The sequence below is a fragment of the Manis pentadactyla genome, chromosome 1 (assembly GCF_030020395.1).
Source record: "Manis pentadactyla isolate mManPen7 chromosome 1, mManPen7.hap1, whole genome shotgun sequence".
Taxonomy (NCBI): Eukaryota; Metazoa; Chordata; class Mammalia; order Pholidota; family Manidae; genus Manis; species Manis pentadactyla.
In genome coordinates, this window is record NC_080019.1 from 168,315,491 (window position 1) to 168,342,368 (window position 26,878).

Here is a 26,878-nt window from a genome sequence, read left to right on the forward strand (position 1 = left end):
GGGGCAGGGCTGAGAAGTAGGAGGGAAAGCCTGCTCTGAACAGAAGCTGGAGACGATCAACACACACGTGCTCAACAAACATAATTCCAGGCTCATGAAACCGGAAGTTCTGAACTAAGGATTGTGTGTTGGTATATATACTGTTTCCTCAGGTTGTGTGTGTGTGTGCCTCTTCCTCCCAAAGGTGGATAATAAGAGCTAACAACTATGAATGTTTGCTATGTGTCAGTCACTGTTCTGAGTGATTTAGTGACATCAATTCTTTTAATATTGGCAACACAAGTCCATTAGGGTACTAACCTATGCCAACTTTGCAGATAAGCAAACTGGCACAGAGAGATGAAGCCCGGGGTCTCACAGTTAGCAACCCTGTGACTAGGGATTAATCCGGGCAGCCTGGTTCCAGAGCCTGCTGCCACAGTTCACCACGCAGTACTCTTTGCCTGACTCTGGAGTGGTAAGAGGAAAAATTGTGTTCCTGTGTACTATTAAGATTCATATGCTCCAAACCTTGCATGGGGTTAGCCTGCAGGAGATGTTTCAGGGCTATTTGGTGATTAAAGGAATGAACTGCTGGGCAGCGAAAGTTGAGGCAAGCCTTGGCAACAGACAGCTCCCCAGGGTGTAATGTCAACTTTCTTCCGTGCTTGGCGCTGGCGCTGCCGGGCTCGTCCATGCACAGCCAGTCACGTCCATGCACAGCCAGTCACCCAACCTGGCCCTCGGCACAGCTTCTGCTTTGTACCTGCGCGAACAGGGAAAGGCAGAACAGGCAGCGCTCTGAACAAACCAGAAAAACAGCCCTCCTCCGCTCTGCTCGGGAAGGGAGCCCACGGCAGGGCACGGCGGCGCCACCGGCAGGAGCTGGGGGAAGCTCCCCAGCCCGGTGCCGCCCGCTGCCCGCCTCCCCCGCATGCCCCCCGGGGTGGAGTGTGAGCCGCCAGGGAGGCCACTTTGGACTCTGCACCCTCGGCTGTGCGCGCGGGCTGCCCAGCCCTCCGCTGCCCGTCCATGGCAGGCGCCAGGTCCCCATCGCCAGCTGAAGAGCTGGAGTTTTCGGTGCTCAAGGGGCGGCCGGAGGAGCAGACGCCTCTCAATGGAGCCGTCCAGCTCCTCCCTGCTCCGGCCGAGGAGCCCTGCCCAGCCCAGGTGAGGTCTCTCGGCGCCGGCGGCGGCGGTATCCGGGCGCGCTCTGGCCTGGTACCCGCAGTTTCGGGGTTTCCCCGGCTCAGCGGGTGGGCGCCCTGGATCCGCCTGGCGCGACCCCGGAGTGCGCCCCAGACCCACCCCTCTCTCCCCCCACGGAACGTGAGGAATCCTCACTGCGCCTCCGCTCTCCGAGAGGGAATCCCCAGAGTATAGGTGGTTTAAAAAGTTCTGTAACTTAATTTAGTTTCAATTTTTCTAAGTTGGGAGAACTGGAGTGATAAATGGGGTGCTTCCTCAGAGTCTTTTTGCCTCGTCTTTCCTTCCCCCTTCCCTCTCCCATCCAGCTCTCCCCCACCCACCGCCCACCACCCCATCCTGGCTCATATCTCCTAGACACACACTTCCTTTTTTAACCCAGTCTGGCCATTCGATTTCTCAGGATGGTCTCAAACTCTAAGAGAGTCCTTAGGTGCTTAGGGTGAACTCTTTACTGATTGAACAATAGCAGTGAAGGGAACATTACTCGTTCTCACCCAATGTTTGTAAAACAGCAGAGACTGAACTCTCAGACATCTACCTTCTGATGAACTCCTGAGACTGGCTTGAGGTTTACTGGGAACGTCGGTGGTTCTAACCAATCTTTCTAGGTACCTCTCCACTCTCAGTCCTTAGGCTGTTCAATTGTTGATTTCAGGGATAAGCAGGAAAATCACCCACTGAAAGCATTGCTTTTGCTTTCTCATTGATTCTTGGAAATACTGTAGAATCTGCTTTTATAGGAACCTATGGGTACTCTGGAAAGCAACATGGGACCTTATGTTTGAATGAAAGATGACCACTACGAAAGAATGTCAAGTTGGGCAAAAATGATCTGATCCTCGTGCAAGTGGCCACAACCATGGATTCGCTGTATCAATCCTCCAAGGCAGCACCTGGGAATGGAACTGGGAATACTTGCTTCATGTTAGATAGACCCAGGGCACCCCAAAGACTCCGTGGTTTAGGACCAAATCCAGAGATCTGGGTTCTGGTGACAGGTTCACCACTAGAAGTTCTGTCCTGGCAAGGAGCTGTAGTCTCTGGGTTCCCAGCTGTCAAACAGTGGTGACATAACGTGGCTAACCCAGCGTCTCTGTGAGGACTTGTTGAAAGCAGGTGATTGGAAACACATGCAGGGTACCAGCGTTTTACAATTGTCTAGCACCTGCCCAGGGGAGATTGCTCCTGCAAGTTCTAGCTACTTCCTCATTCGTCAGGTGTGGGCAGATATCCTAGACTTCCTTGTGAATTACTTTTTTAGGTCACCGAACAGGAAAGCTGTGGTGAGCGACAGATGGCGTGCAAGTAAAGGGTGACAGGAGTACTTAGAGGGCATTCTGGAAATGTCTGAATGGGAAAAAAATTAAAAGGAGAAAAAGAGAGAAAAAAAAACCCTCATTTGATGTGTTTAGCATTCTCTTTGGTTCTATAGAATATGTGGAAGTGCATTTTAAATTGACAAGTCAGATAATGCAGCAGAGTCCTTAAAAGTGTTGGCTGGCACAAGCTCACGATTCAGACTCCAGAATTTTGAGTGTAGGTTTCCTTAAACTGTATGTTGATTTCCAGTTTTGAAATGTAGCTTAAATCCACGTATTTTTATTAGCCATATGTTTTGTACCTGTCATGTGCCAAATACCTCTCATACAAAAATGCATTTATTTATCACAACAAATTTCAGAGGGAGGTGTCAGTATTCTGATCTGACAGGTGGAGAACCTGGGGCTCAGAGGAGTTACAAATATTCCGGTTCACTCAGTAGTGGTTCTGGGATTTGAATTTAGGCTTTTTAAGTCTTGAGCCTATGCCAGTTTTGTTGACTTATTTTATATAGAGATACAAATATTAACATATAATTAAAATATGATGCATGATTTATGCTCATTTATGTATCATTGCCTAAATTATATATTACTAATTTGTAACTTAGGGAATTTAAGTGAAAGATGAGGAGTTGAGTAGCATCCCTGGAATGAAGAGGGAGTTGCGGGTGGGTGGATGGATGAGGAGCAGGGAACCGTTTGGGGATCGTGGGAAGGAGGCATCCATATCATGGATATCTTCCTACTGGGCAGGACTGACCTGGGAGAGTGTACAAAGGCAGTTGCAAGTGCTTTTTTCTATCTTGATCTGGGTTTGGAGCCCCAGGAAAAGGGGGTACTCTGGGTCATTCTAACATGAAGCAATTATTCCCAATTCCATCCCAGGCCTTTCCTGCCTTCACTGTAAACATGGCTGTGCGGTTGGGTCAGAAGTGAAAAAGAAATAATGGGCAATAGAGTAAAACTGTTTCATTTTATGGCTCAGTACATGGGCTCTGACATCAGTTTCCAAAGAGAAATCCCAGAGGCATTTTAAGGGATGGCCGCATCATTAGAATAATAATAATCCGGTTCATGGATAGTTTTGAGGCAGTCGAGACTTACACAAATGGAGTGACTAAAATTAGTCCCCTTGCTCTGCTTTATTCAGAATTTAAGAGGAGGGTCAAATAGCTATTTAATGCTTTTATCAACAACTGGATTAAATCCCACAATGAAGATTACAAAGACAGGTTTTCCTATGTGCTATTAAATTTTTCCCAGTTCTATAGAATATCTGCTCCTGAGTCACCAAAGAGAAGAAAGGCTTTTTTGTCCAGGGAACAGATCATCCTGCCATTGCAGCAGGATCTTGTGTCATGCATTTGCATCCTTGTCTCAAGAGGGATGTGACTATGTGGGGGAATGTTCAGAGGTAGTTTCCCCAAATTCTTAAGCCATGTAACATGATCATAGAATGTGAGATGCAGTTTGCAAAAATCTCTGGAAGGTGCCCTGCAGAACAACCTGCCTGCAGCTTGTCCTCAGGACCTAGAATTTGGGCAAGAGGGAATAAAGATGCCAGTAAAGGAGGCAGTGTGTCTTCAGGACCCACTTTTGAGGGGACACTCGGCACAGGTTGTGTCAAAGGCTGTCCGCCTCGGGGCATGTGGGCCCTCCTGGGGGTGCTTCTGAGGAATGCTAATTCCCATGCACACAGCTGAGGAGCACTGTACTATTGTCGGGCTGGGAGTGGCTGACAGACCATTTTCAGTGACTGTGAAGATTAAGCATGCCAGGGGTGGTGGGCTCGCCCCTATGGCTGATGACAGGACCCTGAAGGGGGCTGGGCAGTAGGATGGTAGCTTCAGCAGGACAGGAAGAAGCATTTCCTATGGATAAGGGCTGTGGAATTCTGAGCTCAGTTCTTCAGGAAGTCACAGAGCAGTGGTCTCCTCAAGACACCGGAGCTTGGCTTATAATCTCCAGGAAACAGCGTAAGCGAAGGACCCTGAGGCCAAAGAAGCACATTGACCCTCATTCTGCAGCTCACTGGACACCCCAGACCGCTTCATTTTGTATTAACCTTATGGTCCAAGCTGCTTCTTGAATAAGGACTGAAAATGGCACAGGGTCATTTTGGTCTCTGTAAATGGGAAAGTAGGTTCCATCCCTGGGAAGCTGAAGGTTCCTCTGCTGGCACTTCTATTCTCCCATGAGCTCTGTTCAGCCCTTGGCTTAGTCACTTTGGAAGAGTTCGCAGCCTTTGAGCTGGTGAGAGGTGGCTCTATCCCTGGGTTCCAGAAACAACTTAAGAGGGTTTTTCTTCTGTCCAGATAGTCCCAGGGCCTTTAATGCTCCCCTACACCCAACTGGAAATGCCAGTGCTCTCAGGGGCTCCAAAGTGTGACCCTTAATTGGGAATTTCTCAGAGTGTATATTCTTTAAAGTTGTGGAGGCCTCTACAAACATGTATGAAATGCCCATTACCTGGAGGCCCAGGTGTGGGATATGAGAACAGGGATGTCTCAGAACCACCCGCCCTCTCTCTGGTTTCACTTGACCTAGGGAGATAAGGCCAGTATCTGTTTATATGTGAACATGAAACCAGGCACAGCAGACAGCGGCAGGCGCTGGGCTGTGTGGACAGCTCATGTACCCAGAGCACCCTCCATGGGCAGGGTGGAGGCAGGCCCCCCCAGAATGGGAGAGACTTGGACCTGGCTTGTGGAGAGAGGGGTTGCTTCAGACCGGAGGTCTTAACCCTGGTAAAGAAACTGATCCACTTTGAGAAGTTTAGTTAGAAGCCAGGGCTTGCTCCCACCTCCCTGCAATGTGGTCCCCTAGGTCCAGGTAGGGGCTAGGTGTGTGTAGTTTAAAAATTCCCCTGCAGGTGATTCTAATGTGCAGCCAGGCTTGGGGCCCTCTCATTGAGAAAGTTTGGACTGTAGTCTTAATGTGGAAAGTTGCCTTTACTGATGGTGACAGCCCAAATCATGGTGGTAAAGAAAATAAACGAGGTGTCAACTCAGGAATGAGCTTTGGGAAGTGGCTGCTAGGCCTCTAAGGTGAACACTGAGTCATGATTGTTCCCATTTGTTGAGCTCCTGATACTTGTTTAGCAAGTGTTTCATGTAAATGATCTCTAGTTTTTACAGATTTATTATATTCACAGTGGAGGACCTTGGGTCAGCCAGTTTTAGTAGCTTGCTGATCATCACCTGCTTTTAAGCGGAGAGGTAAAGCTGGGATTGGAATCCTGATACAGAAACACACTTTTCCCGTCATGGTCCATTGTTTCCCATAGTGTCCATGTGGGAATTACCCAATAGCTCATCAGGAAGTAGGAGAAGAGTCACGGAACCTTTTAGGGGCAGGTGGCAGCCCTGGAAGCCCCTCCCCCTGACAGCCAGGCATGCTCATAACCTGGAGCTCTGCACAGCAATGTGGGGATTCCGTGGGCAAAAGGGAGAGCATTCTGGCTTTGCAGTGGTACACTGCAGCAAGTAGTCCTGGTTCATCTCTCCACCGCATCTTTGAAATGGGCTGATGCCTCTCTTGCAGCGCTGTTAAAATGAAGTGAAATGGTGTTGGTGATCAGTAAACCATGGCGGTTATAATTAGTCACTTGCCTATTGCAGCTTACTTCCTGGCATCCCTTGTGTACTTCCCTTCAGTCCCCTTCCCAGGCACTAATTACATAGAATCTGGGCCACAGCAGTAGCCTTCTAGTTTTCCACTCTTAACCACAAACCACTTTTCCCTCCTATTCAGCTCTTGTGTTCCAAAACCTTCACTGGGCCTCCAGTGAACACCACATTAAATCCAAACTGCTCTGACAGCATCCAAAGCCCTCCTGAGTGTGCCCCAACTTTTCACTCTTTCTTCTCGAAACACTCATGACTTGCCTCTGAAACTCACCTTCCCATCAGACGGGTCCCTTGGCCAGTTCCATCATGAGTGAACACTGACGGTGCTCCTTCCTGGCTGTGGAATGCCTTTCTGGGCCGCCCTTCACAGTCCTGCCTATTTGCCCCCCACTCAACCCCCCACCCCACTCAGAACCCCCAGGGTATGTTCTTGCAACTTCTTTGTGAGGTTTCATTCTGCCCCTTTGTAAACTTGACTCCATGGAGTGTAGCCCCTGAGATCAGGATCCCTCAATTCTGCATCACTGGCCCCTAGAAAGCATTCAGAAATGCTGTTGAAACCAAATAAAGCCTAACCATCTCCCTCTACTTTCCAGGCTAACAAGGAAAGTCCTTGGAGCCCCTGTAATAAGAAGGTGATCAGAAAGTGCAAACTATGGATGGTCATCGCCTCTATTTTCCTTGGTATGATTATAGTGATCATCATAAGCTTATGTCTTATTGGAGGTAAGAGGATTTAAACATGACTAAGTTGGCTTGTTAATGCTTGTGGCTTACACTGAAATGAAGGTGTACTTATTGGTATTTTGTTATGTATTTTATAATATGAATTTAAAACTTTTGGGATGTGTTGTATGGGTATGAGATATATATAGTTCTTGTTTTTGTTTTTGTTTTTTTTATTTTGTTTGTTATTTGTTTTATAAGCTCTGGAAGAATTTTGGAGACCAGTGTTTCAACTCTGCCCATTGGATCTTAAAGATTTCTTAGATGTTTCAATACTTAAACACTACTGTATACTTTATTATATTTCTATATCTGCTTGTTTGAAATAATTTTTCGTATAATTTGTGTAGTAAAAATATGTGTGTATTTCATCTGATATACTTGGAGTATTATTATAGTAATAAAATGATGAATAATGTATTTGACAGTTTAAAAAATTTTATAGAACCATATATCTATAAGCTGCTATTATTTTAACTTATTTTAGAAATAACTTTATATATTTCTATTGTATGTGTATACAAAACAAAAACTTAGTGCTAGCTGTTTATTCTACATACATTATCTCATTTTATTATTTATCATGATTATAAAAATAATATAAAGTCAGTTACCCATAGACCCATCCATATTATTAATATTTTGTTATATTTCCTTCTAGTCTTTTAAAAATAATTTGAGGTCAAATTTTTTTATAGTCCTGTGGCCTACATTTAGGATTTTAATGTAACATTGGGATCATCTTGCCAATTCATTAAAAATTACTTGTGATCATCTTTTTATTAACGACTGCATGATGTAGTCTTCGATACCATTTAAAGCCTTTTTGGTAGTTGCCAATTTTTTATGATTATCGGTATAATTAAGATTTTCATGATGCATAATTACAGCACCCTCCAGTGGGCAGTCATTTTGGTTTCAAAATAGGAAAGGAGAAAATTGTTTTTATTTGTAACAATGCCTGTAGTTGGTAATTGTAGGGGAAGGGGGGCAGTTCTGGAGTTTGGGTGCCCTTGCAGCAGGCTCGTGTTGAGTGAGGCTCTTCACAGTAGACCCAGTCAGAGAATGAGAGCCCCCCGAGCTTCTCCAGGGGGGCCTGGGAACTTTCCTCAGTAGCTACATGTGCCGTTCACCTCCTGTTCCTCCTCTCCCCAATTCCTTCGTATGTCTCCAGGTTCTGTAGTCCCCTAAGGAATAGGGAAATGTGATGACATGTGCCAGCCTCCGGCATGGGAGTTTCTCAGGCAGGCACCATGCTTACTCAGTTCCTTAGGGCATAGCTGAGGCCGGACGGGTGGTTCTTTGAGACCACAGGCTGGTTCTGCGGCGGGGAGAGGTTCATAGGAGTGCTGCACCCGCTCCAGCATGCCAGGACAACTGTTTGGTGTGAGAACTACACTCCCTCTTCCCATCAGCTCCCACGTGTGATGTGGAAACTGCACTTGAGTCCCCCAGCCTTGCCTATCACAATGAGCGGTGCTGTCCTGAAAGCTGGCTGATTTGTGTCGTGGCATCAGAGCCATAGGCTCCGATGTATCTATAAGCTGCCATTCTTTTAACTTATTTTAGAAATAACTTTACATATTTTATATAAAGGACAATGCAACAGATCACCAGTATTCAGGATTCTGAAGCCCAAGATCCAATGACTTCCATTCTCAAAGTCATCCGACTTCTCCAAATCACAAAGGCAATCTGCAAAGGAAGGGGTTCCCTTTCTTTCCACAGTTTCTTAGGGGGACATGACAGCTCATAGGATAAAATTCAGGGAAGAACTTTTTAACATCTGCAGTGCAGACTTCATTTTCAACTTGGTTATAACGTTGTGTTTTTAAAATATTAATGCTGCAAGAGAGATTTTTTACTTTTTTTTTTTTTTTAATCAGGGAAACACTTTAATTTTACTTGGCACCTCAGACCTCGGGGTTGGGTTTGTGCGGTGGGGAGCATCATGGTAGGTGGTAGGGTGTAATAGGCACAAAGGCAGGGGGCCGGGCTTCCCTCTGCAACAGTCCCAGCCTCACTGAGAACGACTCAGGAATGACAGTGTGCAACAATCAGCCATTGCCTAATTGCCAAGCCCATTGATATGAATCAAATATTTGTAGAACTTTTGAACACACTTTGGAAAACACTGCTGTCTGGGTAAAGGGCAGTGTCAAGGGAAAAGGGAGAGCCCAGGGCTGCACCTGTGGCTGTCCAGATTCATTAGGAAGTAAGGTTCCTTAGGAACTGCATTTGCCCTTTACCTCCTCCTTTCCTTCCTCCTAACTCCATAATCTCCTATCTCAGGGCCCTGCTGTCCCCAGACCGAGCCTGGCTGGTGGAGGTGTTAATAAGAGGGACACAGAAGTGGGCAGTAAGCCCATGCCAGAATGGAAAGGGTAACTAGTTGGGGAGGGGACAATAGGGTACCTAGGGCAAGATGCCCAATGGGGAGGCAGGTTTTGTCACTGACATTGTTAAGAAGGGCCATCCAGTGATCATAGTTAAGACCAAACTGTGCTAGATGTTATTATTGTTGCTAATTCTCTGCAGACTGTGCACCCCTTATTGTCTGCTCGTGGGGTGGGCTCTCCCCTGCAGCCTTGCTGTGCCACTGGAATGATGGCGGATTCAGGGCCATGGCTCAGCTGCAGGCATTGGGCCCGGGCTGCATTGCATGCACACTGTGGAGGAGAGGCTAGCACTCTGCCAGGCTCATAGTAGACAAAGAAATCATTGAAACATGGCCAGTATTTTAGGCAGAGCCCAGGGAATCCTGAGTCTGGGGGACTGGTTTTGTCCCAGCACTTTAGTGAAAAGGATTAATGGATTCTGTCCTCCCTAAGGATTATAAATTCCTTAGTGTAGAGGGTAAAGGAAGAAAAGCCTCCCCCCCGCCTTCTCTTAAAGTCATTTTCTTTATGGATAATTTGGAGAATCAGATAAGTACCCTCAGGATTCTGCTTTCTTCACTAAGTTGCCCCAGTGGGCATGGGGCCAGAGAGCCCTGAATGACACCTTTCTAATGAAACCCTTCCTTGGTTTGGGCAAAATATTTTAAATGTTATGTAAACCAAACTGTGACAAGTAGGTGGATGCTTAGAAATGTGATTTAAAGGTGATCAGTTCTAACACGCTAGGGACCCTTATGTGATATCCTCCAGCTCCAGGGATTTCTGCCTGCCCTGTTGCTCTCTCAACATTCAGGCTGTTCTATGAGCAGGAACACTGCGGTACCGAGAGGCAAGGGGGACTTCCTATGTGACGCTGTGCTGAGTGGACTTGTTTTGCCTTTGAGTTGGAAATAAGAGCCACATCTTATGTTGTCACATCGCCCTGGCAGGCAAGCAGTTGCATAGGGCAGTGCCCCTGGTGTAGGGGGACTCGGGAAAATCCTCAGCAGGCAGCATTAGTAAGCTCCAAGCTACCAAGGTCCTTGGGGGCAGGAATTTAATAGCAAATCTGTAAGCCCAGGACCTTGAAATTTCTTTGCGTTCCTACCTGTTTCTCTTTCCCTCAGGTCTTGTATGCTTCTCCCCCTTTCTAAGCTTGACCTCCTCCCCCACATTCTCTGGGGTACCCCCTTCTTCTCCTTCTGACCCACAGACCTGCAGGTGCGTCCATCTCTCTGCGTCCTCAGACTCTTCTCAACGTGGGCCTCTTTACATGTGCTGCCTCTGTCCCTCCTTCAAAACAGTCATCCATCAGAATCTTACCTCTTCATTTAGATACCTTTTTCTCTCTTTTCACTGACAAACTTCTGGAAAGAGAGGTGTGCACTCAGATCTTGCCCTCTGTCCACTCCTAAACCACTGGTCCCAAATTTTTCTTTTCCAAGGTCACCAGCATTGCTTGATGGTGAAATCCAGTGACCTTTCTCCCATCCCCTGCCTTGTTTGTAGCCTTTAGCTCTGTTAACTGTGTTGTCCTCTTCTGGGTCTGTGGAACTCCTGGCCTTTAGGTCTGCTGCTGTTTCTGCCTTTGGCCGTCACGTGTGGTGCGTGAGGCTTGCCTTCAGCCTTCCCACTTTCCACATTCTTCATGCTTGCCTTTGAGAAGCTCGTTCACCCCCAGGGCAGCTGCTTCCCCCTCTCGGAGGTGACTCCTAGGTCTATATCCACACGCTTTTCCTGAGTTTTAGTCACACTCCTTGCTGGAGGTCTCTACCTGGAAATACCTGTCATCGCCTCAATCGTTATCTATGTGAAGCTACTATCCATTTGAATTCCCCACCCCAGTTAGCTTAGCCTGTGTAGTTTCATGGTGACTCATGTGATCAGATTTATTCCAGCTCTGCCACCATCCGGTTGTGTAACTTCAGGCAAATTCTTCAACCCTCTTGGCCTCAGTTTCCACACTTGTAAAATATAAATGATTTCTGAATCCGAATCTGTATCCCGACCCTGCTACTCACTAGTTCAGTTGACCTGAACAAACTACACATTTTTTCTAAGGCTCAGTGTCTTCATTTTAACGTAGAGTTGATTTGTGTACTACGTGAGGTAATGTCTTCAAGTGCACACCAGAATGTCTGTACTTAAGGCTTAATACAGTGGCTGTTTTTCTTCCTGTGACCCGGGTTGATATCTGGAATAATTTTTTTATCTCTTCTTCTGCCCTGTATCCAGTAATGGCCAAATCTTATCAATTATTCCTTGGTAGTATCTTGATAACAATTTTTATCATTTACTACCCACTTACTGCAAGGCACTGTGTTAGATATAATACTTTATATGTATTGGTTCTCATTTTTAAAATGTAGGTGTTGATCTTTATGCTGAGAACACAGCTACAGACATTTAAGTGACTTGCTCAGGTCAAATGGCTAATAAATATTATCCAAAGCTGGGGTTCCAACCGAGTCTGGCTACCTTTAAAGCCAGTTCTGTTTCCACCATCCTGGGCTTCCTCACCCCACTGCTGTCAGTCAAAATCAGTCCCTGCCCCCCTTGTGCCCTGCAGACTCTCTGCCTCCAGTCTCTCCTAGTTCCCTTTCACCCCATCCAACGTCAGATGTACTGCCTCCTCCTTCCTGGGAGACATTTAACAACCTCCATTGCACCCTGAAGACATGTGATATTTAAGGCCTCTCTCTCTAGTCTCATTGCTTACATTCTAACCAAAGATCTTTTTGTGTACCTCCAATGTGTCTGTGTTGTGATTTTTTTTTTAAACACCTTTTCTACATGGAAAGTTCTGCCCAGATGAAGTCTCACTAGTGACATATAAACTCTCCTGTGTGGGTGAAGCCCCTTGTTCTGTTATTATTATTTTAACAAGCACAACTATTTAGTTAGATCTTGGTATGGATTCATTATTTAGATGATCCACTTTGAGTCTGTATCATTAGAGCTATTGCTGGAGACCTTTTTGAACTTGGCATCTCTTCTTAGGGCCCCCAAGTTCAGCAGTTATTTGAATCCTATATCCATCCTCTGACTCCCCCTGTTCCTTTCTGAGCAATGATGCCTGCTGTGAAAATGCACATGGTGGGTGCAGAGTTCTTAGATATCCTTTGCAGCACTGTTACAGTGGAAAGGTGAAAGCACTAAAAATCAGATGTCAGAAAATAGTGAGCCACCTGTGAACACTATGCAGCCATCAAAATCATCTTTGCAAGGAATTTCAAACACATACAGAATGGCTTTTGATATGTTAACAATAAAAGAATCAAGACAAATAAGCCATGGCAGCAATAAAAGGCAAAAAGCAGGAGGCCACACAACCTGTTCATGAAAACCTCGGATATATACAGAAAATGTGGAGGAAGAAGGTTTAGACTAAAAGGATTATTAATATTTTTTGTTTTGTTTTGTTACAATTTCCTGTACTTGGCAAGTTTTCTGGTATGAGGGCATAACTTTTTGTCTGACAGAATAATGTAATGGTTTACAACTAATAAGGATACAGGGAGAGCTCCCTGTGTTTGGGGTCCCCGAGGTCTCCTCCTAGAGTCAGTGATTTGCTGAGAAGAACCACAAAGCTCAGCATATAGACTTAGAGATGGCTGGGATTTGTTGCAGCAAAAGGATATACAGCAAAACTCGGAGGAACCAGGCGCCAGCTTCAGCAAGTCCTTTCTGCCTGCAGGCACAGGGGCTGCACGCAGTTCCTCCAGCAATGAGTTGTGAAGTGTTGTCTGCCAGGGAAGCGCGTTACAGACTCAGTGACCAGAGTTTTTATTGGGGTCAGTCACCCAGGGCAGCCTCTGTTTGGCACATATGAAAATTTCAGACTCCCAGAAGGAAAGCAGATGTTCAGCATAAGCCACACTGTTTGTACAGTTGAAGCACAGCGAGCCACTCTTACCAGGGAATGGTAAGAGCTCTGATGAAATCCAGGCTCCCAGAGGCCAGCCTTGAGCAGGCCTTGCTAGGCTGGCAGTCTCAGGCCCGCTATGTTAACTCTTTTCTGCACATTCCCTTGCCCCTCATGCCTCACATTTCCTGACTTCCCTGGCAATAAGAATCAGGAAGCATGGGATTTGAGAGAAAAGTCTACATCAACACAAACACCTGGTTCCACCCACCTACGCCTTTCTCAGGGCCAGGGAGGTGCTTCCAGCGTGAGCCCAGCTGGTGAAGCTGACAGAGCCAGGGGAGCGTGATTAATGCCCTGAGAGCCAGCTTCTAGCTCCTGGCTCCTGACTTTGTGTGCTTTTCCTTTAGCTCTAACTGCCTAGAAATCAACTAGCTAGCAGTCATTAGAGCATAAATGGCCACTCAGAACTCCCTGGCCCAGGAATTTACCTCCCAGGTATCCTGGGCCCCTGAGAGTAGGTTGGTTTCCCTTGTGCAGACGGAGTGTGTCAACATGCCCCTCCTGTGGGACACGATCTAGAGCGATGGCGTCGTGCCTGCTCCCTGCCTTCTTGGGAGATCCAGAGGCTCTGGCTCACACGCTCCATCCTGACTCCTGCTCTGTTTTGGTGGGGGATGTCCCGTCTTGATCATCACGCCTTTGACAGCACAGAAGTGAGGGCGATTCAACCAAGTTCCCTGTTCCCCATGCCTGTCCCCCTCACCCTTGTCCACACCCTGCGCTGTCTCCCAGCACCTGCCCTGATTCCTGTGCACGTGGCTAAACTGTAGGTTTAGTTTAGCAAACAAATCCATGTTCATCCCACTCTTTCCCACTGGCCCTTTTCCCAGTCTGTGTTCAGTGGAATCTGGGGCCCCTTATGGCACTAAACAAACACAATTTTTATCACGATGGAGGCAAGCCCCGTCTTTATGTGGTCATACTGAGAGGAGAGAGCATTTCTGCTTCTACTTGCAGACTGTGTCCAAACTTATCCTTGAAGAAGGCTGATTGTTTTTGATAGCACCAATGGGATACGTAAGTCTGTCATTTTATTATTTCATGTATGTGTTTACTTTTACTTTTCATTTCCTCCCCACCACTCTCTTTAGTAACATATGTCGATGAAGATGAAAATGAAATAGTTGAATTAGCATCAAATAAAACATTCTTGATCATGCTAAAGATTCCAAAGGAGTGTATTACTGAAGAGGAATTGCCTCACCTGCTCACTAAAAGGGTAATTATATCTTAAGCATTGTTTACTGAGTTTTTAACATCTGAATATGAATTCTGCCGGAACAGGTGGCATAGAGCTATGCATAGTGACTTCAAGATTGGATTCTTTGCATTTTGACAGAAACTGGTGCTTAGAAATGGGTTTTCTGTAGGGCAAAGCCAGAGAGAAGAGGTGTGGCCTCCAGCTCCATGCGTCTTGAAGGACAGTGCTGTTTCCTCACTCTGGGCTTATCTTTGAATCAAACGGTGGCTTCATGGAGGGTGTATGATCTGCTGGACACATGCTGAGCGCCGAGACCATGAAGCCTGTGCTCTGGGTGGGGGCTTACAGTCCAAGGAGAGGAAGCATTTAAATAGTTATAAAACAGTGTGGTATGTTCTATTGTTGAGAAATGTACAGTGTGTTTTACAACCCAAAATCCACAGTGTGTTTAAACTACCTGACATGAGGATGGAGGCTTGGAAGGCCTCCTGGAAGAGGTGATACTCAGGACGAGTCTTGAAATAAGAAGTAGGAGTGCTCTAAAGAAAGAGCAGAGAGCACTATTGGGTCTGCACAGCATGTACTGTGAGGCAGGGCCTGGCAGGGGTGAGTGATCAGGAAGGGAGGGGTCAGATCATGAAAGTTTTCCTACTCTCTGGTAAGGCCCTAAAAGATTTTAATCTGCAGCTGACATGGTCAGCTTTTCATTTTAGCCTTTCTATGTGATGGTGGAGAAATGGTGGAGGCTGAGAGCTTAGTTAGAAGGTGTTGCAGTAGTCCATGTGGCAAATGAGGGGGCCTTAAATAGGGCAGTGTCAGGGGAGTGAGATTCAAGTGAGATTTAAGAGGTCTTCTCACTCCTCAGGTCTCAGTGGATGTGGGGATGGAGGAGGGAGAAGGCTCCAGGCTCCTGATTGGTGGCTGCGTGGGTGGGTGGTGGCATCGCTCATGGAGTGTGAAATGCAGGAGAATGCCCTCTGTGCAATACGAGGGCTCTCAAGTCAGACCATAAGGGTGGGTGGGGCAGTCCTGGTTTGCCTGCCAAAGACAGCGGTTCACAGCCAGACTCAGAACAGTTTTGGTAAGAAAATCTAAGCAAGAGCAGCCTGTCATCCATTACATTCTTCTCTGGGGTTGATAGATTGATTGGGATAAGTCCTCCTCCCCTCGGCTCCCATTTGAATCCTACAAAAGATCCTGAAAGGGGCGGTCCCATCTCAGACATCACAGAGTCAGTTCTGGGTGCCAAGTGCATACCATTTGCTTGCTCCTTTGCTGGGACTCAGGTGTTTGCACTCTGGGATGATTATCCCAGGTTTCTCTCCTTCCTTCTTTTCCTTGTTTATATCTTACCTGCACTTCCCTTCACCTCCCTTCCTCCCATCTGCATCCAGAGCAGGTTACTGAGTGAATAGCCTCTTGCTACTTTCCTTCTGTTTTTTTTTTCCCTCACCGAGGGGTTTTCCATTTGCTGAAATGATTCAGCATCATACATGTCACCTGTGACCGACTGGATTCCTCGTGTTAAAGGGAAACAGATATTAATCATTCACCTTAGAGCAGAGCCAGACATGAGCAGGTCTACAGGTATTTCTAGCTCATCAGCACAAAGTGGTGAAGGGACAGGGATGGCCACGATTCTGGGCATCTCAGGCATCTGAGCTGATTCCTTCTCTGAGGAGTGGAAATCCCCACACTTGCCCTGTATGCCTCACAGATGCACATGAGATGCATATGAACAACTCCCTGAGGCATTTTTTTTCTAGAATTATCCGATTTACAGATAACAAAAGTGAGGCACAGAGAAGTGAAAAGACTCCTACCACCCACCGTTTTCCAACCAAATATGTTCAGGAACAAAAATGAGCAACTTAGAGATATTGTTGTCTTGTTGTCAGGTCAAGAATCCCTTTTTTCCACTTAGGCCAACTTCCAGAAGTTTCTGGATATGGAAGGTAAATGGAATGGACAGTAAACATGGTGCCCTCTCTTTGGCTTTATTGTCCTGTTTCCCTGCCAGACTTTCCTTCTCTGAGGGCTGGGCTGTCACTCTGCATACAGCAGCCCGTTAGCTGTGTGTTGTGACACCTCAGCTTATGTGCTTGATTTGGGAGCTGACGTGGCACCTCTGATGGCGTAGGGAAGGTCTCTCTCTGTAGAAGCTGGTTTTTAATGAGCCATCATGCCCGCTCTGGTGATCGGCTCACTGGGCCCCGTGGGCACCCAGCCTTGGAGGCCCGGTGTGGGAGACACCAGACCCAGAGCTGAGGAGCCTTCCTATAGACGGCGTGGTTCACAGCTCCCACATGTGTAACTGTGTCCTGATGATCGCAGGAGACCGTGCCGCCAAAAAGAATCTTAGGGTGGACCATAAAGTGATCTAGTATAGCCCTCCATCTCTTAATGTAAGATTCTTAATTAAGTTGATTGCTGAGAGCCTAATATGTGCAAAATGCAATGCTAGGCCCTAAGGTTAATAAAGCAAGGAAGGGAGAGGGGGAACAGAGAAGGTTAGAAGGAAGGACAGACATAATCTCCGCTATAAGAAGCTCAATCTAAAAGGAAGAGAAGGACATCAGTAGTAGTATTATCAGTGCTTGAAAACAGAATCCCATCTGTAGCACCTTCATCCCCGGTGGACCTGAGCGGCCTATGTAAGCTGCTTTCCCACTTCCTGAATTCTCTAAATGATTGTTGGCCTGTTGGCAACAGTCTTTTCTCTGGGGCTCAACAACTATAAGATGACCTAGTTGTTTCTCCCCAAAGTTCTTATCACTTTATGTTTCTTTCCTCCTTGATATTCAGGACACTTTCCTAAAGTACACAGCTGAACTAAATATGATAATACGTGAAGGTGTGAAACCGGACTAGTGGGAACACAGGTGTTAACCCTTTTTTGTGATTGCAGTATTCCATGCACAAATAAGAACTCCCTGTCTTTGCAGTTATCGGCCAGCCCCACTTAAGTCCCATTCTCAGGGGGAAAGTGCTGTACCTGTGGCTTACATGGCAGGTTCTTCTTACAAGAGGCTCTGGAGAAAGGAGAGAAGCCCTTGTCAGGCAAGCCAGGTCCCGTGTGGCCTGTTTTGCAGTCTTCCCAGCTACTGCGGCGTCCCCTCCTTCCGTGGTCCTCAGGGTCTGTGTGCCCCCTACCCGCCCACTGACTGCTCCCACCCTTAAAGCCACAGGTGTCAGCAGAAAATGTAAGAGATGATTGAAAATCATGGCCTGGCCACTTAGTCCTTATAAATGAGATTCTTTGAAATAGGTGTTAACTTGAGTTGCAGTTGGTGGTAGGCCCACTGCTTCCTATTTCTTGGTCAGGAGCCTCTGGGTAAGTCCACTCCCAGCTGGAGTGGAATCCCCTCTGTCTGGGTGTAGTTTTGCCCTGCTGGGTGATGTGCACTATGACCTGTCAGGCTGTGTGTGGCTGTTTCACGTGCTCCTGTGTGTTTTAGCTCACAGATGTGTACAGTTCCTCCCCGTCTCTGAGTCGTTATTTCACCTCAGCGGAGATCGTGGACTTCAGGTAAGAGTGTGGAGCATTTGAGTTGATCTCTTTCTCTGCAAAGTGACACTCATCACCATTTATAGGGAAGGGCACCCTGAACCTTAGAGCCTGAAGGGAGCCAATGATCACAGAGTGTTGGTGCAGGAAGGGTCTTCAGACACCAACTAGCTCAACTCTCATTGTTTACAAAGGAGAAAAATGAAGCCCAGATGAATGGTATGTCCCAAAGGTCACACAGAAGAGAAGAAAAGCCAGTCATATGTAAACCACCACTCCTATGTAACAGCAGATGCTCAGTACGCTAAGGGTAGATCCAAATAGTGATGTGCCTTAAATGACATAATCCATGTATTGGCTTGTGCACGGGGACACAAATACTACAGGAGTCTATACTCTTTGAATAATACTAAAAATATAAAGAAATATGCCACAAGATGTCTGCCTCCCCTCCCCCACACCCTGCCCCACTCACCCTGGACACAGTCTGTGCTGGTCAAGTCCATACACATAGTACATTCAGCCATCAACAGTTTGCTGTGATTTCTTCTGTACATACACTTATCATATATACTTTATATACTGTACCCTGTTAGGGAGGAAGTAATGTCCTTTACTCCTTGAGGTTCTTCTAGTTGGTCTATGAATCACATGGGCATGAGACAGAGTAACAGGAGAAAAAAACAAAGTTTAATTATATACCTAAGGGGAATCCATAAACACAGATTTCAAAGACAGTCAGGGAGAAAAGTATGTGTGTCATCCTGAACCAAGTAGAAGGGAGTCCGGGCCTGAGATGACAAAGGAAAAGGGAAGCAATTCACAGGAATATTAAAGAGTAATATTTGGTAAACAAAGCTTGCTGGGCCACTGAGAAACAGTGAGGCACAGAGAGGAATTATAACAGATTTAGCCACGACCCTCCGTGTCTACCACACCTAGTTCACATTGCAATGTAATTATCTAGGAAGATATCTCTCCCCAAGGAAAGTTCCTCCATCTAAATTCTTTTTATGCAGTTAAGGGGGTGGGAGGAAGGTCCAAGTTTCTGAGTCTTTTGGGCCTCGATTGTTTTCAGCTCTGAAATCATCTGCATGTCACGGTGGCACATCTTGGGTGGTGATTATCACGAGAGATCATTACAGGGTGGCGCCCATGACACCTACAAACTACAGTCACTGGCTTAGTGTTTGAGAGTGCATTTTTAATCTGCCCATAGTGCATTCATAAACTGTTTTTCTCCAGAGTCCCGACTGTATATTATTCATTCGAAACAGGGTTTGGTGCACTTCTTAGCAGTTGTAGAGTTTATAAACCGAATTGTCCACCACATCAATATTAAGGTTAAGAGCATTGGCCTACGTGACCTCTGGCCACAAGAGGGAGCTCGTTGCCTGGCCTTTGTCCGTTGCTCAGGCGTCTGATTCAGCCTTCTGGGGCTGGCCTGTCTGTATAACATGCCCTAGGGGGAGGGTCTCAGGTGTGGCACCACTTTTATTTTATTGGTGGCTCCTAATCTGGACCCTCTTGAACCAAAGTAATACAACTGTGAAACACCTAAGTGTGGAACTAGCATTTAACGAGTGCTATAACTGTTAATTAACTGAGCATAGCCCTATGATTATTTTTATTTTGGAAACGGAAAAAATTTGTCCTAGGAGGATGAGAACTCCCCTTCCTTTGGTCCCTTTTTTGAGAGTTGCAAAACTGGGATCCTTGGGAAGTGGAAATAGGACAGAAAAAGTTTCTCACTTTGGGGACAAACCAGGAAATATTTGGGGCTGGTGCACAGGGCAGCCTGGGACTTCAGGAGTTCTCCCGATGGCAGGGAGGCTGGGGCCCTACCTTAACCATCATATAGGTTAAGTAATGAACTGGTTAAACTCAGTAGCTCCCCTAGACCCTTGTGAGAACAGAGAGAGGGTGTAGTGTGAGAACACGGAGAAGGGAACACTTGCAGAGAGAGGGCTGCCCTGGGCATGCCTTGGGGCAAAAGGCTGGTGTTGGGGTGGGCAACGTGCCTGCAGCCCTTGGGTCTTCCTTGACAATAGCTGGGTCACATCTCTCTCTCCCATGGCCTCTCCCAGTGGACTCCTAGGAGATGGGCTCTCCGTGGAAGGATCAGGTTAGAATCACTTTAACTTTTGGGATGGACCTATGGGAGGAGGGTTCTTCTAGGACTATATGCTCTCCTAGAACAGCACACCCTTTGCTATTTGCTGCTTTGTCCTGGAAGAACAAAGGGAACAAAAAAATATTATTGCTAAGATCAATTTCCTGAGTTGCAGTATTATTCTGTGGGTAGATTTTATTGTTTCTGTTTGGTTTGCCTTTCAGTGGTGAAAATGCCACGGTTACCTACCACCTGCAGTTCGGAGTCCCACTGGCGGATGATGGTTTTATGAAGTACATGATGAGTGGGGAGCTGGTGCGGGGCATTTTGCTCCAGGACCTGCATGACCAGAACATATCTGGGTGTGAGGCTCTGGGGCTTGATCCAGCATCCCTCTTGCTTTATGGTAAGTTGAGCAAGTCAAGAGGGCAGAGATGTGATGGTAAACATGTGAACCAGATTGGGGCGGATGATTTCGGTTTGATTTTTGTGCAGGTGATATTCCACCCTCTGTGGCGGTTACACAGTCCCTGTCTTCCAGGAGCAGACAGAGTAGTTGGAAAAAAATAATTAAACTATAGAAATGAGGGTTGCTAAATGTTTCACTGTTGTTCTAAGTCCTGTGTCCCCCTTGACAATATCATTATTAACCTTCAAGGAAACGTGGTTTCATAAGAGAAATAAGTGTTGAAGAGTTTGAAATAAGTGATAAAATCAAGTTGTTAAGAGATAACCTCAGTGTGGGGGACCTAACTCTTTTTCTGTTGAAAACCACTGAGTCCGTGAAGAAATTAATAGGGAGGCTTAACCAAATTATGTCTCTTTTCTTAGAAAATTATAATAAATTTACTCATCTTCTTTTAAAACTAAGAACAGAACAAGGAAATTGATACATTATTTACAAGCATAGAAGACACAGTTTTAGGTCTCAGGAACTTTTAAACCTGTTCAAAACCTGACAAAGAGGAAGCGGGGGAGGGTCAATGTCCTCCCACTGCATCTGTACTGAGCTGGGGCCTTAGAGGTGATCTCTTCTCCCCAACTACTTCTGATTCCTCACTGGGAGATGCATTGGTTCTCATTAGCCCGCGGTGCTAACCATAGTGAATACCGTATTTTCTCATCCACAATCCATCAGAAACCCTTTCTGCACTTTGGTGGTGGTAAATACTGGTTGAGTGGAGGAAAAAGGCAAATTAGAAGGAGATGTGGTTAGTAGCAGGCACGGAGCCAGCAGCCTAGAATCAGAACGTGAAACAGAGGGATTATAAAGCTCTAGTTGTGGGAAAAGAGGCATTTATGGTGTGATGTGAAAGTAGACCAATCTCGGCCTGAGAGGGCAGAGGGTTTTCTTAAATTTTTCTTCTTAAAGCTTTCCTTTTCCCACATGAATAAAAAAGTGATATTCAGAAGGCCAGATTTAGCTCGCTGGGAAAGTCTCAGAGGTGACCAGGTTCCTCAGAGAACATCTGAATAAATAACTTGTGTGGGCCAGGCACAGGGCATCCACTTGTGGAGTGACGAGGTCTTGCCCCTTTAAAAGGACTTTTAAAAAGAAAAAAAGAAAGAGAAAGCTGTGCCCCCCTCTTGTGTGAGGAAGCGAGAACAGGGAGGCCCACCCTGCAGGAGTCGCCCATGGTGGTGGCGGCTGTGATGTGACCGCCCTGGTTTTCTGAGCTCCCTCTGTAGCACCGTGGTTACCAGCTCTTAACACATGTAGGCAAGGGTGAGAAAGGTCGCGGGGATGTGAGGTCAGGAGGGCCATACAGCCACAGAGAGGACCGCTGAAGGCAGGCTGCTTGTGAGGCCTGAGGAGGGCCCTGGGAAGACCTGAGCCCAGCCTTGGACCCCTTTCCCCAGGGCCGGACTCTGATGGGCCCTGGGGGGATGCAGCCATGAGCTGACCGGTTCGTGCTCCTCAGGTTATATTCTTCCTGTGGGACATTTCTGCTGGGGGGTTTCTGTGACCCCACGCCCACTCTCCAGAGCACGTGTGTCCAGTGTCTGAGCCATTTGATATTTTCAGGGATATGAGTATCAGTCCCCTCTCCACTGCAGGTTAGACAGCGACCATTTGGGAAGGGAGGAAGGAGAGAGACTCACAGAAGGCAGGTAGGCCAAGGGAGGGGACAAGCTCAGAGGCAGACTCCAAAGAAGGGGAAGAGTAGGACTTGGCGGGGTTGGGGGAGGCCCCTGGGAAGACCCAGAGAGACCCAGAGAGTTCTCAGGCCGGTTTCCCACATTCACATACGCTGCGGGCTGGGTAGTTCACCCCCACCCTCCTGTGATGAGCTGGCCAAACTAGTTTCCCACAAAGATAGTGTTCACATTTTTCAAAGAGCAAAGATTCTTAAAATTGTTTGGTTTGTGTGCCCCTTAGAGAATTTGAAGACAGCCATGTACCTTCTCTCCATAAAAAAATGCACATACTCCTTCCTCCCTCTATGCAAAATGGTGCACTTCCTCTGCATTCCCTGAAAATGGTCTGTGGTTCCTTTGAGGTTCATATTTGTGTACTTTAGGGTTAGAACCTTAAATTAGATTGTAATTGGATTCCTGAGTTTTTTTTTGTGTGTGTATTTCTCATTCTCTAATTTGGAAATACAACGATTTGGGTCTAGCAAACACATTTTTGATGCCTTCTAAAAATAAAAACTTCCCTTCATATTATAATTATGAGGAGATTTTTATGTTTATTTTTTCTTCTAGTTTTATTCAGATAGATTTGATATATAACACAGTATAAGTTAAGGGTGTACTGCATGATGACTTGACACACATATATTGTGAAATGATTATTACCACAATGTTTACTTAACATCCATCACTTCATGTAGTTACAAAATTATTTTTCCTTGTGATGAGAACTTAGGAGCCACTCTTATTTAGCAAAGCCACTCTTTCAAACCTACCACATGGCACTGGTAACTGTAGTCATCTTGTTGTACATTGTGTCCCCAGTACTTATTCACCTTATAACTGGATATTCGTACCTTTTGATCACCTTCATGCAGTTCCCACATCACCCCACCCCCACCTCATCCCACACTTCTGGCAACCAAAGAATGAGCAACTTCAAGCTCTTACTCTAAGCTTGCACCAGTGAGATCATGCAGTATTTGTCTTCCTGTCTTATTTCCCTTAGGTACTGCCTTCAAGGTTAAGGGTGTTGTTTAATGGACCACACCCCTCCACCTCTCCCTTCCCCTATCTCTGAATTTCTTTACTTTATGGGGCCCCAGGGATGAGGTGGAGAGGCCTGTTTTACAAAATGGCAACATGAGTTATTTCAGACACTGGGAGTTATTTTGGGTGTGGTTTAGTGATTGTGTACTGTTACTTCGTACTGTTTCCTTGCATGTGAAGGCATCAGCTAACTGACCAAGTGAGGACCAAAGGCAAAAGTCAGATTTATGTGAGAGAGAAGAGGAAGGGTTCCCAGGAGTGAGAACAGTAGACCTTGTTTGCACATGTTAGGGTAAGCTGATGAGCTGGCTGCTCGCCGAGAGGCCGGTCCGTGTGTTATCCTTGAAAGGACCACGTGGGTATCCACGGAAGCCACTTCAGTTGTTTATAGATTCTCCAGGAAATGAGGAGAGTTTAGCCAAAACCCCCAGTTATCAGTCGGGGTCAGTTTTGCACCCTTGTCCACAGGGTATTTGGCAATATTTGGAGACATTTTAAGTTGTCACAACTAGGAGTGAATGTGGGATACTAGCATCTAGCAATAGAGGCCAGGGGTTCTTCTAAACACCTTCCAGTGCACAGGACAGCTCTTTCCTACAAAGAATTATTCAGCCACAAAAGTCACCCACGGGGACCCTGCTGCAGAGCCTGTGGGCTCCCTGCACAAGAACCTCTCCTTTGATCCGGCCAGGTCTGCACCCACTTCCCTCATCAGAACTTCTCACAGTATATTGTGCACCTTTTAAAAAACTGAAAATTCAGAGGCATTTTTATGGCTAGATTATGACCAAGGACTGAATGTTAAAATGTCTTCAACCGAAAGGCCTCATCAAAAGGTCACTTATCTTGCATTACACAAAAACAAGTGAGCAAACAATGTTATTTGCCCTTTGAAAAGTATTCAGTTGACTCAGGAGTACTTCCTCTGATCAGGATTTTGAAAAAAAATTCCAACTTTATATAAGAGTTTATATTCAAGCCCAGGGAAATAAAATAAAAAACATGAATGTTTAAAATAATCATGATTTTTTAAAATCAGCGACTTTTGCCTGTATTTTCTTTGCAGAATGAAGGGGTGGAGGTCGGTCGGTCTGAAAGCAGTGCCTCATTGCATTTTGGGATGAAGAGCACTCATTCTGTTCCACAGAAAAGAGCCTGTGAATTCATGTAGAAGGACTCGCAACATCTAGCGGAAGTGGAGACGGTCCTTTTCCTCTGATTCGGCAGTCACAGCATCCACTGGGTCAGCCTGGACAGAGCCAGGTGGGGGCGGGTGACAGGGTGGAGGGGTGGGTGGAGCTTGTAGTGCGAGGAGGTCACTGCTGTGAGGCGCTAGCTGCCTCCGCTGACACATGGACGTTTTCTCTTCAGTGCAAGGGTGGCCTCTCCGGCAGGATGCCACGAGCCTGGTCTGGTGGAGAGAGAACAGGGAGAGGCAGGCAGCTGGATGAGGGAGAACTGAGCCGGGGCATCATGAAGACTCCTGACCGTCTGCTGTGGGTTTTACACACTGGCTTTTTATCGTCCGCAGTGGCTAGCCTTCCTGCAGGACTTACCGTCTGCAGGCGTGGGTCGTGTCTGTTATGGACGATGGCTGGGAAACAGGAAGCAACACTGAATAAACTGTTGGAAGTTTAAAGCCAGTTCAGATGGGAGGTGAGGGTGGGATATTAGCGACGGTATTGGTTTTCTATGGACATGGAAATGCCTGTCATGAGGAAACAGAGTATTTCTATTTTCTGGAAAATTGCTTTGCTGAAAATTTTCCAGGTCAGAGAGTTTTGTGGTCATATAATGAGAGAACCTTAGCCCCAGTATCTCAGTTAAACTGGCCCTGGACGGAGAGGGGCAGCTGTGTGTGGGGATGTGTCCGAGTTTATGTGACTCAGGCTAGATTTGCCTTGAGCCCTTTATGACCCACGACTCTGGATAATGAGAATTTGCTTTCTTGTTCACTAGAAGATACATTTATTGTAACCCAGTGTTTCATTTTAAGGATAGTTCCTCAAACTAGGGAGAGAGGTAAATTTCCCTTCTTCCTCTTTATTTTTTACATGTCAAATGTAAACCTTAGTGTGTTTGTACTTTTTAGAAAATGATAAAGAACTTTAATGGAGAAGGATTTTCAAATACTGACAATAAATTATTTTTGCAGGTACACTGTCACATTTGCTTCATAGGTGTTTCCTCTCCAGGGCCCCGGTTTGGGCTGGCGTTTCCTTGCAATAAAAGGTATTGGAAGTGATCTTTTCATTTCCCTGAGGGCAGCTTCCCCTTCTGAGTAAGACTGAGTTGGGTGGGCTGAGCCCTCCTCTCTGTCCCAGTGAGAGTAGGGAGGGCCTTGTGTCCCCACCACTTCCTCCCAGGGGCTCCCTGGCAGGACGAGGTGTCTGAGGAACTGGGGCTGGAAAGAAGGGCCTGTTCCTTTCTGGAGACAGGACAGGGTTTGGTTTTGATCCTCCCTTCTCCTTTAGCAAGCACCAAGATGCACGGACCCCATCTTAGGTTTTGACCACTTACAAGTCGGAGAGCAGACTTTCCATCAGTTTGACTTTCCAGCCCAAGTGGTCTGGAAAGAACTGAACTTTGTAGCTAAAGAGTTTTGAGGTGTGTGGAAGAAATGACACATACATGCAGTGTTCTGCGACAAGAGATGAATTTATTGGTCATTATATATCTTACTGGCGAGCGTACGCCTAGTACATAATAAGGTTTCAACAAATATCTGTGAAATGATTGAAGGACTTGAGAAGAAAAAACAGTCTTTTTTGGAAGTCACTTAGCTATGGACAGAAAGGATACAGCTAGGTTCCTGGAACCTGCCCCTCCTTCCATCCCCAATGAAAATTCTACCCAAATGTACAATTATTTTTTTGCCTTTCAATTTAACTGAGTTCTGTAGATGTTTAAATGACGTGTTCTGGAGAAGGCTGGACGAGATACCAGCGACAAAGGAGACAATAATAAGAAAAGCTGTTAGACTTATTAGGGAGTCAGGTTTTGCACAGATGAAACAGGAAACAGCAGAAACAAATATTCACATGTTAAAAGTAAATAAAGATAAACTGTAGTATTATGGGTAGTCAGAGAAAACAGTGGTCAGTGTAGTTTAACTGGAGAAGGCTTTGCCTGAGAAGTAGGACCCAAACTGATCCCTGAAGTAGTGGTGCGATTTGAGTTCCTTTACACTGAACAGATTTGCCTGCCATTACACACATACGGGTCTCATTAGGCTGAGGGGCATGCTTTCTCGTTTCCCTTTTATATATGGTCTCCTGCCCTCTTCAGAGCCTGATCAGTACTGAGAAATCTCTAAGTCTCCCCTGTTCCCATTACTGCTTCATTGCTATAAAATAAGCTCGTTGACACTATACTGCATTGCTGGCAGCAGTATCCAGGCATCCTTTAGTCTTTCCTTTCTGATTAGAGATCATATACTCTCAGCATCAGAAGACAGCCCCCTCACCTTACAGTTAGGAAACCAAGGTCCGGAGGGTTGGTGGAAGGCCCAACTCAACATTCCATGGTTTTTGGGGGCAAAGTCCTTCCCTGGACAGTGACACACCATCAATGGCCCCCAAGCCTGGTGGGCAGCCCCAGGGCAGGCTCAGTCTAGGCGTGGCTGGTAGCTGCAAATCTGCAAGGACACCAGTGGTGGGAGGGAAAGGGACAAGCTGAGAGGAGTGATCAGCAGACTGT

General features: G+C 46.3%; 1 protein-coding gene and 1 long non-coding RNA gene across 3 annotated transcripts; one reads left to right on the forward strand and one right to left on the reverse strand.

Annotated features, from left to right (window-relative positions):
• Positions 1 to 697: 697 nt before the first annotated feature.
• C1H3orf52 (chromosome 1 C3orf52 homolog) lies at positions 698 to 25,302 on the forward strand. Of its 2 annotated transcripts, none has more exons than XM_057502548.1 (7): positions 698 to 1,149; positions 6,736 to 6,865; positions 14,263 to 14,390; positions 17,831 to 17,901; positions 20,218 to 20,399; positions 24,246 to 24,442; positions 24,551 to 25,302. In XM_057502548.1, exons 1-6 carry the CDS (start codon positions 1,012 to 1,014, stop codon positions 24,248 to 24,250), a joined length of 654 nt encoding a protein of 217 aa, XP_057358531.1. In that variant the 5' UTR covers positions 698 to 1,011; the 3' UTR covers positions 24,251 to 24,442; positions 24,551 to 25,302. The 2 variants fall into 2 exon arrangements, with proteins under 2 accessions (XP_057358531.1, XP_057358539.1); XM_057502556.1 differs by having other exon boundaries at positions 24,246 to 24,422.
• LOC130683827 (uncharacterized) lies at positions 5,634 to 12,803 on the reverse strand. Its single transcript, XR_008997827.1, has 2 exons — positions 10,459 to 12,803; positions 5,634 to 6,055 (listed from the first exon to the last, which is right to left on the reverse strand). It is a non-coding gene; the product is annotated as an uncharacterized LOC130683827 (long non-coding RNA).
• Positions 25,303 to 26,878: the final 1,576 nt, after the last annotated feature.

Bases quoted from the DNA above. Each gene is read 5' to 3' on its own strand.
- C1H3orf52 (XM_057502548.1), top strand. From the start codon at position 1,012: ATGGCAGGCGCCAGGTCCCCATCGCCAGCTGAAGAGCTGGAGTTTTCG. The intron at 6,866-14,262 runs GTAAGAGGATTT...CACTCTCTTTAG, and splicing joins AAGCTTATGTCTTATTGGAG to TAACATATGTCGATGAAGAT. The intron at 17,902-20,217 runs GTAAGAGTGTGG...TTTGCCTTTCAG, and splicing joins GCGGAGATCGTGGACTTCAG to TGGTGAAAATGCCACGGTTA.